At 33.3% G+C, this 13,899-nt stretch overlaps 1 protein-coding gene across 1 annotated transcript; it reads left to right on the top strand.

Moving 5' to 3' along the window:
- Window positions 1–218: 218 nt before the first annotated feature.
- Window positions 219–11,608, top strand: Rab9 (RAS oncogene family member Rab9). Its single transcript, XM_014230781.3, has 3 exons — window positions 219–819; window positions 9,949–10,143; window positions 10,219–11,608. The coding sequence occupies exons 1-3, from the start codon at window positions 628–630 to the stop codon at window positions 10,630–10,632; spliced, it is 801 nt and encodes a 266-aa protein (XP_014086256.1). The 5' UTR covers window positions 219–627; the 3' UTR covers window positions 10,633–11,608.
- Window positions 11,609–13,899: the final 2,291 nt, after the last annotated feature.

The following is a 13,899-nucleotide window of genomic DNA, read 5'->3' on the forward strand; positions in this document are numbered from 1 at the left end:
GAGTTGAATTCATCGTAGAACCTTGTTAGATAATAAAATATGCATGCAAAAAAATGAATATTGGCTTACTCATGTATTGTTTTCGCAAATGCTGATGGGCAATTACATATTTATTGCAAACTCATCGTATAAAAGCCAATAAACTTTAGCGACTTTGCAACCCTATGCGAACAGCTGGCCATTATTTCTCCAATAGGACCAAGTGGAGATCTTTGTGTTTAACAGAAATTCTACAGCTGGTTTATTTGCTAACTGGTGCTGGAACACACAGGCGGAAATAGTCATTTAAATTAATTTATATATAAATTTGTGTAATTATATTAAATAATAGTAAGTTCAAAAGTAGTGCAAATGCTAGAATAAAAATAAAATAAAGTATAAAGGCAAATAATAAATACAACAAAGTAATTAGTGTACGTTCAGTGCGTCGTAGGCTGTCGTGAGCAGTGAGGTGAAACATCACCAACAACAAATTAGATATAATTGGAAACTACTTGTTCGTTAGTGCATTTATGTAAAGTATTACAACAAAATAAAAAAAAAAATCCGACAACCAGTGGTAACTACACATAACCAGTGATTTAACGTAATCGTTGTAATAACAGATAATATTACAAAGCTATCACAATGACGAATATGCGTCCACCAAACAAAACCATACTCCTAAAAGTTGTTATACTGGGCGATGGTGGCGTAGGCAAATCCTGTCTGATGAATCGCTTTGTCTCGAATCGTTACGACGAAAACAACTTTCACACAATTGGCGTTGAGTTCATGAATAAAAACATCGATGTGGATGGCGAGAAATATACATTACAGGTAAGTGGAGCAAATAACATACAATGCATGAAGGATTTCAAACGAATTGTGAAAAAAGCTTGATTAGGAACTAAGAAACTAGAACGAATATGATTTTTTTTTTCTTTTTATTTATTCATATTTATGTGTGAGTTATTAAATGAACACAAAGCGCATTGAACAGGAATTCCTATGGCATTGAGCGACAAATCAAAGTCAAAGGCCTATCTAAGCCGCTACTTTTTGAAATGTATACCCGAGTATGTATTTATGGATGAATGAGTATAAGTAGCTTCTATCAACTAATGGGATGGGGGGTCGTCAAAAAAAAGATATGAATGAGTGTTTAAAGCGCTATACTGCTAACTTTTGCTAAGTCAAAATTACTGTTTCTGTTTTACGTTATGATATAAGTATGTACGTTAATATGATTGTGTATCGTATGTGTATATTAATAAACCCATTTGCAAAAAGCATTGTAAACAAAGATCTATCTTTGTTTATACAATTTAAATTTAAGATAAAATTGTAAATAGAAGATACATACTTATGTTAACAACCACCGTGATAATTACACAAATTTTCAAGTGTTACAACAGTATATTCTGATTTCTGCGATTTACAGTTATGAAGCTCAATTATCTGCACTTTTGAATTATATGTTGCTCTCAACTCTTCAATGCATTTTGTTTTTCACATTTTTTTGTTACAAACTAATGTTAATGTTTTGCGTTGAGAAAATCTCAATTGACCGCTATCTGTTAGTCACGTGGTGTAATCTTGAATACTGATATAATTCACAATAAATATATTTGGTTTAATTTTACTTAATGGATTTTCCTTAATTACTTAAGAAGCCAATTTGTATACAACCGCACCAAAAAAATTAATACGCATACTCTCATGTGGGGGCATTATTATTACTTGTATTATACCCTGAACAGGGACGAACTGAGTCGATTTAGCCATGTCCGATTGTCTGTATATACTCGAACTAGTGCCTCAGTTTTGGAGATATCGATTTGCACACGTCCTTCTCTCTCCAAGAAGCTGCTCATTTGTCTGAACCGTCGATATCGGGCCACAATATCATAAAGCTGCCATAAAACTGAACGAACAAAATCAAGTTCTTGAATGAAAAACTTTTTTATTAGATAAGAAATCTTCAGGTAATTTGGAATAGATTATTCTCCCAGGCAGCGCTCCAAATCCAAAGTTACCGATCAAAATCAAAAGAAATATCTCTTTATACCCTTTTATGCTTTAAGAAATGCACATGTGAGGGGTATTATAGCTTAAAGCCAACTTTTTTCTTGTAATACTCTTGCAACATGTTGCTACAGAGTATAATGGTTTTGTTCACATAACGGTTGTTTGTATCACCTAAAAATAACCGAGATAGATATGGAGTTATAAATAACCGAGATAGATATGGAGATAGATATGGAGTATAATATATATAAATGATCAGGATGAAAAGACCAGTTGAAATCCGAGTGACTGTCTGTCCGTTTATCCGTCTGTGCAAATGATAATTTGAGTAAAATATAATATATCTTAATGAAACTTGGTACACGTGTTCCTTAGCAAAAAAGTGAGAACGATTAGATAGGCGCGTCCCGTCGCATCCTCTCCCCATATAAAGTTCTGTTAAAAACTACTAAAACGCGATAAAACAAAAACTAAATGCGCTAGGGACATTAAATTTTATACCTAGGATGATGCAAGATGGTTTTAAAGAAGCCAATCTCAAATTAAGGCAATAGGCTTGGCACCACCTACATTTAGGTCAAAACCCTTGTCTGAAGACCTACTCGACCGATTTCAACCGAATTCGGCAGGTAATATTATCCTCACCTTCCTACATTACAGTGCGAAAATGGGCTAAATCGGATAAAACCCACGCCTACTTTCCATATAACAGAATTTGAAATTACATCTGATTCTTTCACTTCGGAAAAAATCTTTTCTTGATAATATTATGCTTGTATGTCAAAAATGAATTGAATCCGATCAATACTTCCTTTAGCACCAATATAACATACCTAATAGAAAAATTTCGAACTCCTATCTTAATAAAATTGAGTGAGCGTCGTTTTCTAATAATGGTGAATCTTTGCGGGTAAAAACTCGGAGTAGCCCTCATATAACTAATATCAGGATTTTTAAACATACGGTTGACTTTACTCATTACATATTGGTGATGGTAAGTGAGGTATTTTAATGAAACTCAGACAGCATCTTTTTCTGCTTAATAATATGTCCCAAAGACAAAAATAAATAACATCAGGTCAATACTACCCCTATCTCCCACATATGTATATACGTAATACGTAACCCAATTTGCAAGAGTATAAAATGTTCGGTTACATCCGAACTTAGCTCTTCCTAACTTGTTTTCATATATTTTTGTTTTATTTTTCCTTATCTGTTACAATATTTGACCTTAAAAAATTATCGATAAGGGTATGACGTCGCTAATGTAAATTATAACCCATTTTATGAATGCGCACCTTGTAGGTCCACATTTTTTTTTATGTAGGATATATTATGGTATGTATGTATTTATGAGTAAATTAATGCTACTGTCGCCGGTTTGCGTCTCTTTCCTTTGAACTGAGATTTTCGCTTGTTGCTTCTGATAGCCTTAGCGCATTAAGCATATTGACCCAAAGATGTGAAAATATTATATTTTTGATATTAAATATGGACCTAGGTCTTCGTAACGTGAATAAGTTAAAGGATTTATGCATATGTACCATATAAATATGTCTAATTTTTTACCTTCTACCAAGATTTCCTTTACATATGTTAAAAAAGAAAGTTTGCACGTGACAATGTGAGTGAAAATATGACTTTACGTAAACTATACTTTACATTTTCTCGTTATATACATGCCACATCTATGCTCAATGATTGACTGAGCTTCTGTTCCTATTGTTGTTATAGTTGTTGAATTAAGACAATAGTATAAAATATTTTCCAACAGTTTTGTTGTTGCTGCTTAGATGATAGCCTTTGAACGATCATAATCTGGCACCGTTCCGGTTACGCTAATCCGATTGTGTTGTAAATGGAGATTCTCCTTCTATTTGTGATGTGAGCGTTAACGTTTCGACTGCCTTTTCAGATTAAAAGACGACTCGGAGGTTTGACATTGCATATCAAGTGATGATCGATGTTAGAAAAAAACTATTTTCTATAATTTTATATCACACAATCAAAACAATCGGGCGCCTATAATGTGCTTGTATGAAATTTTTTTAATTTTTACAGCCGGAACAATGTGTATTAAGTATGCCGCGAAGTTTGTAACACCAACTAGAAAACGTCGATGACCCTATAAATCATATACATATATGTCTAAATGGTCTGCGTGACGAGTTGAGTCGATTTAGTCCGTCTGTATGTACGCGAACTATACCCTCAGTTTTTGAGATATCGATTTCAAATTTTGCCCACGTTCTTCTCTCCCTAATAAGATGCTCATTGGTCGGAAATGCCGATATCGGAGCATTTTGGAATATAGCTATCCTACAAACTGATCGTTCAAAATTAATTGTTAGCATAGAAAACTATTTTCTTTAACGAGATATCTTCACGAAATTTGGCATGGATAACTGTTGTTGTTGTTGTAACGGTTATCTAGTCCCCGCTTGGATGATAAGTAATAGTTTGGTTGTAGTCGAGGTCATCTAACGGGAGGCCCAAGAAACAAGCTGTTTCGACGGGGTCGGACCATAGGGAAAAGGGTGTTAGATGAGTTGGGTTTGTTGGGCATGCAAAGAGCTGATTAATATCATGCGGAGCCTCATTGCACGCAGGACATATGTTTGGGGTGTCGGGGTCTATTTTGGATAGGTAGGAGTTTAACCTGCTACAATATCAAGAACGAAATTACGCGAGGGTGACTCTGGTTTCGCGAGGCAACTCGGGCTCTACGTCTACTTCTGTTTTCTTAGAAAACACCCCAGCAGAAACTGCTTGGAGAGGAGCCCGTTATGTTCCTTAACCAAAAGCATAAGGGCCTCACTGTGCAGGTGTTCTATTGGGGATATCAAGAGGCATCCCGTGATGGTCCGGAGTGCAGTGTTCTGACAAGTCTGAAGCTTCTTCGTGTGCGTTGCACTACATCCAGGCGACCATATTGGTGATGCATGGTTAGGACCGGTCGACCGATTGCCTTGGATGTTACCAACAACGTTTCTTTGTCTTTTCCCCAAAAGCTGCTGGCAAGCGATTTGAGAATTTTGTTGCGGCTCTGTACTTTGGCAATTATCGCGGTCGTATGAAGAGTTAAGGAGCACAAACTGTCCAATGTAACGCCTAAAATTTTAGGGTTATTGACTGTCGGAATTTTTGTGCCATCGACTGAAATGTTCAGATCCAGTCCGTACTCATCCAGTTTGTGAAAATGGTCGATGTGGATTTAGTGGGGGAGAGTGTCAGACTCCTTGCAGAGAAAAAGCGAGAAAGGTCGGAGAGGTAGCTGGTTACTTTTGAGCGCATGCCATCGATTCCATTGCCCGACGTTAGTATCGTGCAGTCATCAGCGTACGAGGTCACGGAAATTCTCGCTGGTGGTTGGGGGAGTTTCGGAATGTAGAAATTAAACAGTAGTGGGTAGTATTTAAAGAGTGGACATCGACAAGTTGAGGACCTTGGTAGGGTACTCCCGTCGAGCCTAGATGTTTTAGCATCAGTATGCTTATTCCTCCAGGACCAAGGATTACGACGATTTGGCCTTTTTGATGACACTCTGAACCCCCCCATCGGTGAAAGTAAGTGGTGCGCAGTCTTTTGGCATTTTGCGCAGCCGTCGGGTAATACATCGTTTGGCCTTGTCGGTCGAAGGGTGCAGTGTAAACTGCCAGCTAAAATAGCTCGCGCACTTCTTCGGGTCCGAGGTCGTCATGTCTCCTCGGACTAGACAAGACCTTGACAGTAGAGTCCAAAGCTACGTCATCGTTGGCGAGCGTCAATTCCGGCTGGAAGAATCGCAGAACTCCGCCCTAATTTCCCAGCCCAAGCTACTGTAATAGCAAACGAGCGCGATAACTTACGCCATGCCGATCCCTGTGATCCCCGGATAAGGGATCTCAATTTGGAGATTCGGCAAATGGTAAATCAACATAAACGGACAAAATGGATAGAGCACCTGAAGTCCTGCAATCTCTCTACCGGTGTAAGCACGGATAACTGTCTAAGACAATGGTCTAATCTCCATACAAATTTTTCAAATTGCACCACTATAGCTTTTAAGAACAAGAATAATCAAGATACAGATCTTATGGGTTTTACAAGTACTTTGCAGTAAATCTATACCAAAATTTGTCTACAAGTATTTGTAGATTATAAGAATTTGCAAACTCGTCAGTCAATAGCTGCAGCTATTAATTTGCAATAAAATTGACACTCAATTGTCGCATTGGTTGTTAATTGCTATTACGTTTTGCATTCCCTGGGAAATTTAATAGTTGTATGTACATATGTGCAACAAAACCAACCAAACAACGAGAATAATGCTCAACACATTAGTTCGTCGGACCGTTACCGTTTATGTCTTAAATGCTTAATTATTCACGATATACAATCAACAAATGTCGACGATCTGGCTTACATTACCGGCATCAAATTCTATACAATACATATACAAATTTATATTGTATATAGTACAAATGCACATTGCTTATATATAGTTATGTAAATCGAAAAGTTACATTTCGTTTTTACCGGCATGTTTCGTTTTTATTTACACACAAATGTTGCCATGCCTTTGCAATTTTGATAAAAAAAAATTATTTCTTAATTACTATGAATGATTTTATTGTTGAATGTGCACATTCTTACAAAATTGCATACCTAATTATCGAATCATGATTCTCTTATAATAAATATAATTATTCCACTATGTTTATTAAGCTTTTTTGTTGTTTATAACCAGAGCTGATGTAACTAATACATATATATTGTAAATAAACTATCACTAATAACTATAAGAAATATTAAAAATAACAAGAAAAAATGTTAACTTCGGTTGCACCGAGACTATAATACCCTTCACAGAACTTGTTTCCGATCGTTCAATTTGTAAGGCAGCTTTATGATATAGTGATCTGATCTGAACAATTTATTTGGCGATTCCATTATTGCCTTAAATAATAATCCATGCCAAATTTCGTGAAGATACCTCGTCAAATGAAAAAGTTTTCCATACAAGTACTTGATTCCCATTGTTCCTTTTTATGCCAGCTATATGCTATAGTGGTCTTATATCGGCCATTCCGACAAACGAGCAGTTTCTTAGTGAGAAATTAAAATATATAGCTTAAAAACTGAGGGACTAGTTCTCGTATATACAGACGGACGGACAGACGGGTATAGCGTAATTAACTCAGCTCATCATGCTGGTCATTTATGTATATATTTTATAAGGTCTCTGATGTTTCCTTCTGGGTGTTACAAATTTCGTGGCAAACTTAAAATACCCTGTTCAGGGTATAAAAATAGAGGATACCCACGAGGGATATATGTATGTACTAGAGCTATTGGTATTCGACTATTCGACCAACCGAATTAACCGGATAGGGCTTTATGCGTATAATAATATTCGGTTTCACTATCCGGATAGACGTAAGTTGTCAACTATTCGATTAACCGCCCATTTTCGACTATTCGGTTAACCGTTCGTTGTCGACTATTCGAATAGTAAGCGTTCATTCGAAAAAACAAAAAAAAAAAAAACAAGAAGGCAAAAATCAAAGGCTGCTTGGATTTCAAACAATTTTCATTTATTCAAATACTCGCAGCAAAGTAACTATTCGAATAGTCGCAATCGTACGACTGTTCGAATAATACTAGCTATCCGGATATTCGAATAATTTTAGGAGCCCTAGTATGCATATACACATTATAACTTTCTTAAATGTAGTTAGGCATGCATAAATATGTATGTATAGATGTGTACACAATTGTATAAGCAATTTCCTATTACAATAGTTTTCCGTAGAAAGGCCATGCCTTATGTAAATCCGTCGGTTATTTTATCGTTGCAATAGTATAGTTGTTGTTACTCTAATATTAGCTAATAAATGCTGTATGCGTGTATGAAACATAAAATCACTCGGGAGATGAGTCATATAAAGAAACCCAAGAAAATGCCCCTTAGAGCTCAGTTTTCTCGTTATTTAAGGCTGATCTCTTTATTGTAGATTATGGTTTCTGAGCCAACATATGTTTAGCTTCTTGTACAAACTGTCGGTTCTGCAACATGAAGCCGGAAAAACCGGAGCTCCTCTTTCTAATTTGCGTAACGATATACAGACGCAGGAATAAGGCCCTTGGATCTATATATCCGAATAGAGCCTGGTTGGCTTTGTAAGGCTTAAGGTAGTAGTCTGGTAACTTGCATTTTTTTAATGCTTTTTTGAGAATATTTTATTTGGAAAAAATAAAATTCAATCAGTTTCAAAAAAAATTATTTTTGTCCTTTTTTTTTGGGAATTTGTGGTTGAGGACATCTGAAATAGAAAAATCAAAAAGATTATTGTTCTGTGAGCTTGTCATTCTGGTTCGAACTAGGATTAAACAATTTCGTTGAAAAATAAAAAAATGGTTGACTTCGAAAAAAAGGTTAGCGAAAAAAGAAAGATCCTAGCTCCATAGCGAGAGCTACTGCTGAGTAAAATAACATATTCAATTTTAGCCCGATCGGTTGGATATAAAATTTTTACCGTAAGAGCCTTGTTTCGAGAAAAACGCGTTTAAAGTTTCAACAACAGATTAAATATTATATATAATATATTAAACTCAGTGCGTACTACTACAAGACGCTCACGTATAGGTGCTATAACTTAGTCAATATTTCTATTTTCGTTCAAAAATAGTGTAGTGTATTTCTAATATATAGTATTTTCGAAAAGTAGATTTTTCCAAACCAAGTTACCAGATTACTGCCTTAAAATCATGAGAAACTATCGAAAATGGCTTTTTATTTTTATACGCCTTTATGAGTAACGTATTAGGTGAGCTTTCGTTTAGGTCCACGATTTATGCATACTTACTTTTTTCTTGGTAACGCTCCCCACCACCCAATGAAGAAACTTTCAAATGACACTTTCCGTAAGATCACTATTTGGATTGTTGTGACTTCTTAATACTATTAGGTTGTGGTGGCAGAAAAAATCCTACAATAATTCCGAAGAATGCTGCCGAGTTGGCATTCTATAGCCGGAATGTCACTGGTAACTAGAATTTGTCTCTGGTGAGGTTAATATTCCTGGTAATCTCTTATCAGTGTATGCAGGAGCGGTAATAGTAACTTGCACCCTCTGTTGCAGAAGTTCTGGTAAGATGCCTTTTGACCCCATGGACATATATTTTGAGAAGGAAGCCAGTACCCAATTGATACTTTTTGCAGTGAATAAATGCCTTACAACTGCCCAATTCGAGCGATCTGTATTTAGTCGTTTCGAACTGTCTATGGGAAATGCACAAGCAGGAGTGTCTGTGCTCTTTATTCTGCGCTGATCGGTCTTTCCTCTGGCCAGAGCCTTGTGTAGCCTGCCTGCCTCTGGTGTTGATCAAACGTTGTCACAGTCAAACTGTTTTGTTGGCGGACTTTATTTCTTTGTTATAAGTTGTTGGGTGAAACTTATATTTCTCGCAGTTAGCAGTATGCTTGGCTTTATAGGGTCTCCGATGTTTTCTTTTGGGTGGTAAAAATTTCTTGACAAACTGGGGACAGGGTATTGTTCAAGATATAATTAAAAATAATGCTATGTGAACAGAATTTTATTTATTACTGATATCTTTGCCAAATTTTATTTCCCAGTTAGCTACAATTAAGAGGTTAATTAGAAATTTCTTATGAATTAATTAATTGGTTATCGCTTTTGTGTAAATATTCACTTAAGTCTAAATATATATTTGCGTGTGTGCATGAAAAAAAAGCAACGTGACACAATGATTTCACTATAATTTTTCTTTATTAAGTTTAAGGAGCACATTCAATTGAACCTAACAATCAACTTACAATTTCATTTTGCAAATTACAAGAAAACCTCATCTGGATCATTTTAAAGGAAAACCCACACGAATTGATTTTACGATTCTCAAAACACACAATTTAATAAAAAATATTTCTTCAAGATATGGGACACTGCTGGCCAGGAGCGTTTTCGCGCGCTACGCACACCTTTCTATCGTGGCTCAGATGTGTGTATGCTGTGCTATGCCGTCGATGATCGCGACAGTTTTCGCGGACTGAAGCAATGGCGTGGTGAGTTTATTAACTATGCCGACGTTAAGGCGGACAAATTTCCATTTATTGTTGTTGGCAATAAGGTAAGTACCTAAATCACATACATTCATGCATTGGGCGTTAATAAATGTTCTCGCTTGTGAAAATACAACAAACAGCTCGACATGGCCGCAAAGTATCGTCAGGTGAACTACGAAGAGGTGGAACAATGGTGCCAGGACAATGGCATAACCAGTCTAATTGAGACGTCCTCGAAAGCAGCCAGCAATGTCACAGACGCATTCGTATTGGCCGTACGCCAGTGGAAGCATATGGAGCGCGTTGCTGAAATCGAGTTGCGCCAACAGAGCGATACTATCGATCTAACACGTAGCATACGTTTGGCGCAGAACCGTTTCTGTTGCATTGGTGGCGGCGGCGGCAGTGGTGGCAGTACCACATCGGCCGAAGCTGAATTGGAGGATGAGTCGATGCGTAGCGACCGCAGTGGCAGTCGTCCGTCGCCGCTACGTTTCATCAAGCAGTCCAAAGCGGCTGCCAGGCAATCGCAAGCAACGAATTTTCAGCTTTAAATTTTAGTTTGTGGCATGTGTGTTTGTGGAACGCGCTCATTATTTTTTGTTTCTCCTTTTTGCTTTAATTTTGTAGAAGTAAATATTATATAGGAGCGTGTTGTGCAAATTCATTTGATTCGAAACCCAAGTAAAAGCAAGTAAGACGTATAACAATGTATCTGATAGACTACACCAAGCGTTAAGCATTTGTCGTCTGTTGATCGCGTGCGATTCGAAAAACGTTGTTTAACTTCATATGTAATTCTAAAAACTAAAACGCAAAAAGTAAACTAAATGTTAGTCATAAGCTAAATAAGGTTGGAAATTAATGTAAAAATGCTCAAATTGTTTATTTAACAATTTATAATTACTTAAAGCAGATTACTCATACAACGTGGTGTACACCTGTGAAATTATTGCATTAACAACATATTTTTAAGCTATATCAGCTATAATCCAGAAAAATTTATACATTTTGGTTTAATAGAGATATTTTGCATTGCAGCAACCGCGTTGAGTATTAACTAGATATATTATAAAATATATAATTTAGATATAATTTTAATAACTAAAATTTGCATTAACTAAAATTTTGTTTTGTGGTAATTAAGTAATGCGTAAGGGAAAAAATAATAAAATTCTTACGTACAGTTTTGCGAAGTTTTAATTTAAAAAAATTTTGAATAAAAAATTTAAAATTTAATTTTTAATCCCCAAATCAGAAATAAAAATTTAAAATTTATACGAAATAAAAGTTTGGAAATTCATTTATAGCCAAAATCGGAATTAAAATTTGGATATATAATTTGAATCCGAAAATCAGAATTAAAAACTTGAAATATATTTTTTTAATATATACGAAAATCAGAATTAAAAACTGGAAATTTATTTTTTGGTAAATCGGAAATTCGAAATTAAAAATTGGATACATCATTTTTAATCCCAAAATCGGATATATCATTTTTTATCCCAATGTCGGAATAAAAAATTGGATATTTAATTCTCAATCCCAAAATTGGAAATGAATTTTGTATTTCCGAAAATCAGAATTATAAATTATAAATTTATTTTTTCTTTAATTTGAAAATTGGTATTGAAAGTTCAATAGTTCAGTTTTAATCCAAAAATCAGATTTCAAAATTTGTGAAGTTTCAATTTAAAAATTGAAGCAACAATAAAAAAAACTTATTTTTCAAATCAAACGTGGAATAAAAAAGAAACTTTTTCTAACTGAAAAGCTATAATTCAAAGTAATTGAACAAAAAGACAAAAAGTGCAAAAATATGTTGAAATTTTATTAAAAATAAACTTTGCTTTTACAAAGATAATAATATTTTAAGACATTTCACATAAAATTGAATCAATTAGTTTTGGACAGTATTCCTGAAATTCTTGACATTCACTTTTTTTTTAATTTTTTGGGTATTTAGGATTGAAATATAAAGTTTCAATTTCATTTCCAATTTTTAGGTTATAAAATTGCTTATAATTTAAATTTTTTTAAATAAATGGTTTAAAAAAATTAGTTTTAATTTAAATATTAAAAAATATATATTTAAACAATTTTCATTTATAATCAGATTTTGTGATAAACATTTTATTTATCATTTTTCAGTTGGTATTTAGGATTAGAAATTTTAAAATTATATTCATTTAAGATTTTCGGGATTTAAAAAAAAATTAAACTGCAACGTTAGTTAATTATATTTTTTAAAGAATTTTTGAAATCCTGTTTACCAAATGATTAAAGTGCGTTTTTTTTGCAAGATAAAATTTAAATTAGTATTAAGACGGAGCTTGCCTTTATATGAAATATAAATAATAATAATTTTTGCGTGTTTTAGTTATTAAATATATTTACATAATATATATTTATAATTAAACTTAATTAAATTTTCAAATGATCTAAGGTTGAAACTCGCCCGTTACTTGAGTATTCCATTGAGTGTTATATTAAAAGGCCGCTTTGGAGACGGTTTATTTTAACTATGTACCTATACATTTTTTTAGAAGAGCAGTATATATGTATATTTAAATTTCATTGATTTTACTGTAATTTTTTGTTATTTTCTAAACTAACTTAACATAACCTCAATATTACTTTTGTCTTTTAAACCTAATGTAACCTTAATATTAGTTTTTGCTTTTTAACTTGACATAACCTCAATATTGATTTGCCTTTACGAAACTTCAAACGCTGACATTCCTTACATATTATCTATTTAATATATAGTAACTGCTTACATAAACTTTTTTTTTCTAATTTAAGTATTTACGCACACATTCAATTTACCAAAGCTTAAAATTCAATTTTTATATACCAAATATTAGTTCTTAAGTTTAGCACAAAAAATTAAACATACTTTGTTTTAAATGTCTCAAAAAATTAAAAAAAAAACGAAAATAATAATATAAAGCAAATTTTTAGTCTTCATTAATATTTTTTTAATTACATAAATAAAGATCATGTGATTTATAAAATTTTAATCTTAAAATTAAAAAAAAATATATATATATATATATTTTAATCTTTTAATTTAAAAAAAAAAAAACAATTCACTCTTGTAGTTAATAAAAATTGCAAGTGTTTAAAAAAATTATATTTGAGAAATATTGCTATCAATAAAAATATGTTTTGATAAATATCTAATTGTGTCTTTCAAAGACTTATTTTTATTAAAAAATTAGAAGAAATAAGAAGAATTTATAATAACACGTATGTTTCTGTGCATTTTAATAGGTTTCTAAGAAATGTGTACTATTTTCAACTCGAAAAAAGTTTCTAAATGACAAAAATTTAGTAATTTAAAGAAACGCTTTTATGAATTAATTTCGCTCAAAAATATTAAATATCGATGGCAGATTAAAATATTTTCAAAAATCCTTGTATAAGAAAGCGCAAGAAGCAGTTGAGTTCGTTGAACTTTTTGATTCAAAATCGTAGTCAAAAACAGTTTGATCTACATAACCTAAAATAAATATAATTAATATTATATTCTTGACTCTCACAACAAAACTATCAAAAATTGCTGGAAACTTTTTGAGCTATTATAACACCAAAAGAAACAGCCAAAGTAATCTGGGTTACATAACCTAAAAAAAAAATGTATTCGCTTCTTAATTCTCACAACAGATACATTCATTTCTTAAAACTTGCTGAACAGTTGTGAGCTATTACAGCACCAAATTTTTTTTTAACATCAAAAAAAATAATATTAAATTTTAATTTAAATATTTCCATTGAAAAGTTACGTTAAATTAAGCATTCATAAGAGCTCTTAACAA

Source organism: Bactrocera oleae, chromosome 3, assembly GCF_042242935.1.
Source record: "Bactrocera oleae isolate idBacOlea1 chromosome 3, idBacOlea1, whole genome shotgun sequence".
NCBI lineage: Eukaryota > Metazoa > Arthropoda > Insecta > Diptera > Tephritidae > Bactrocera > Bactrocera oleae.

Bases quoted from the DNA above. Each gene is read 5' to 3' on its own strand.
- Rab9 (XM_014230781.3), top strand. From the start codon at position 628: ATGACGAATATGCGTCCACCAAACAAAACCATACTCCTAAAAGTTGTT. The intron at 820-9,948 runs GTAAGTGGAGCA...TATTTCTTCAAG, and splicing joins GCGAGAAATATACATTACAG to ATATGGGACACTGCTGGCCA. The intron at 10,144-10,218 runs GTAAGTACCTAA...TACAACAAACAG, and splicing joins TTATTGTTGTTGGCAATAAG to CTCGACATGGCCGCAAAGTA.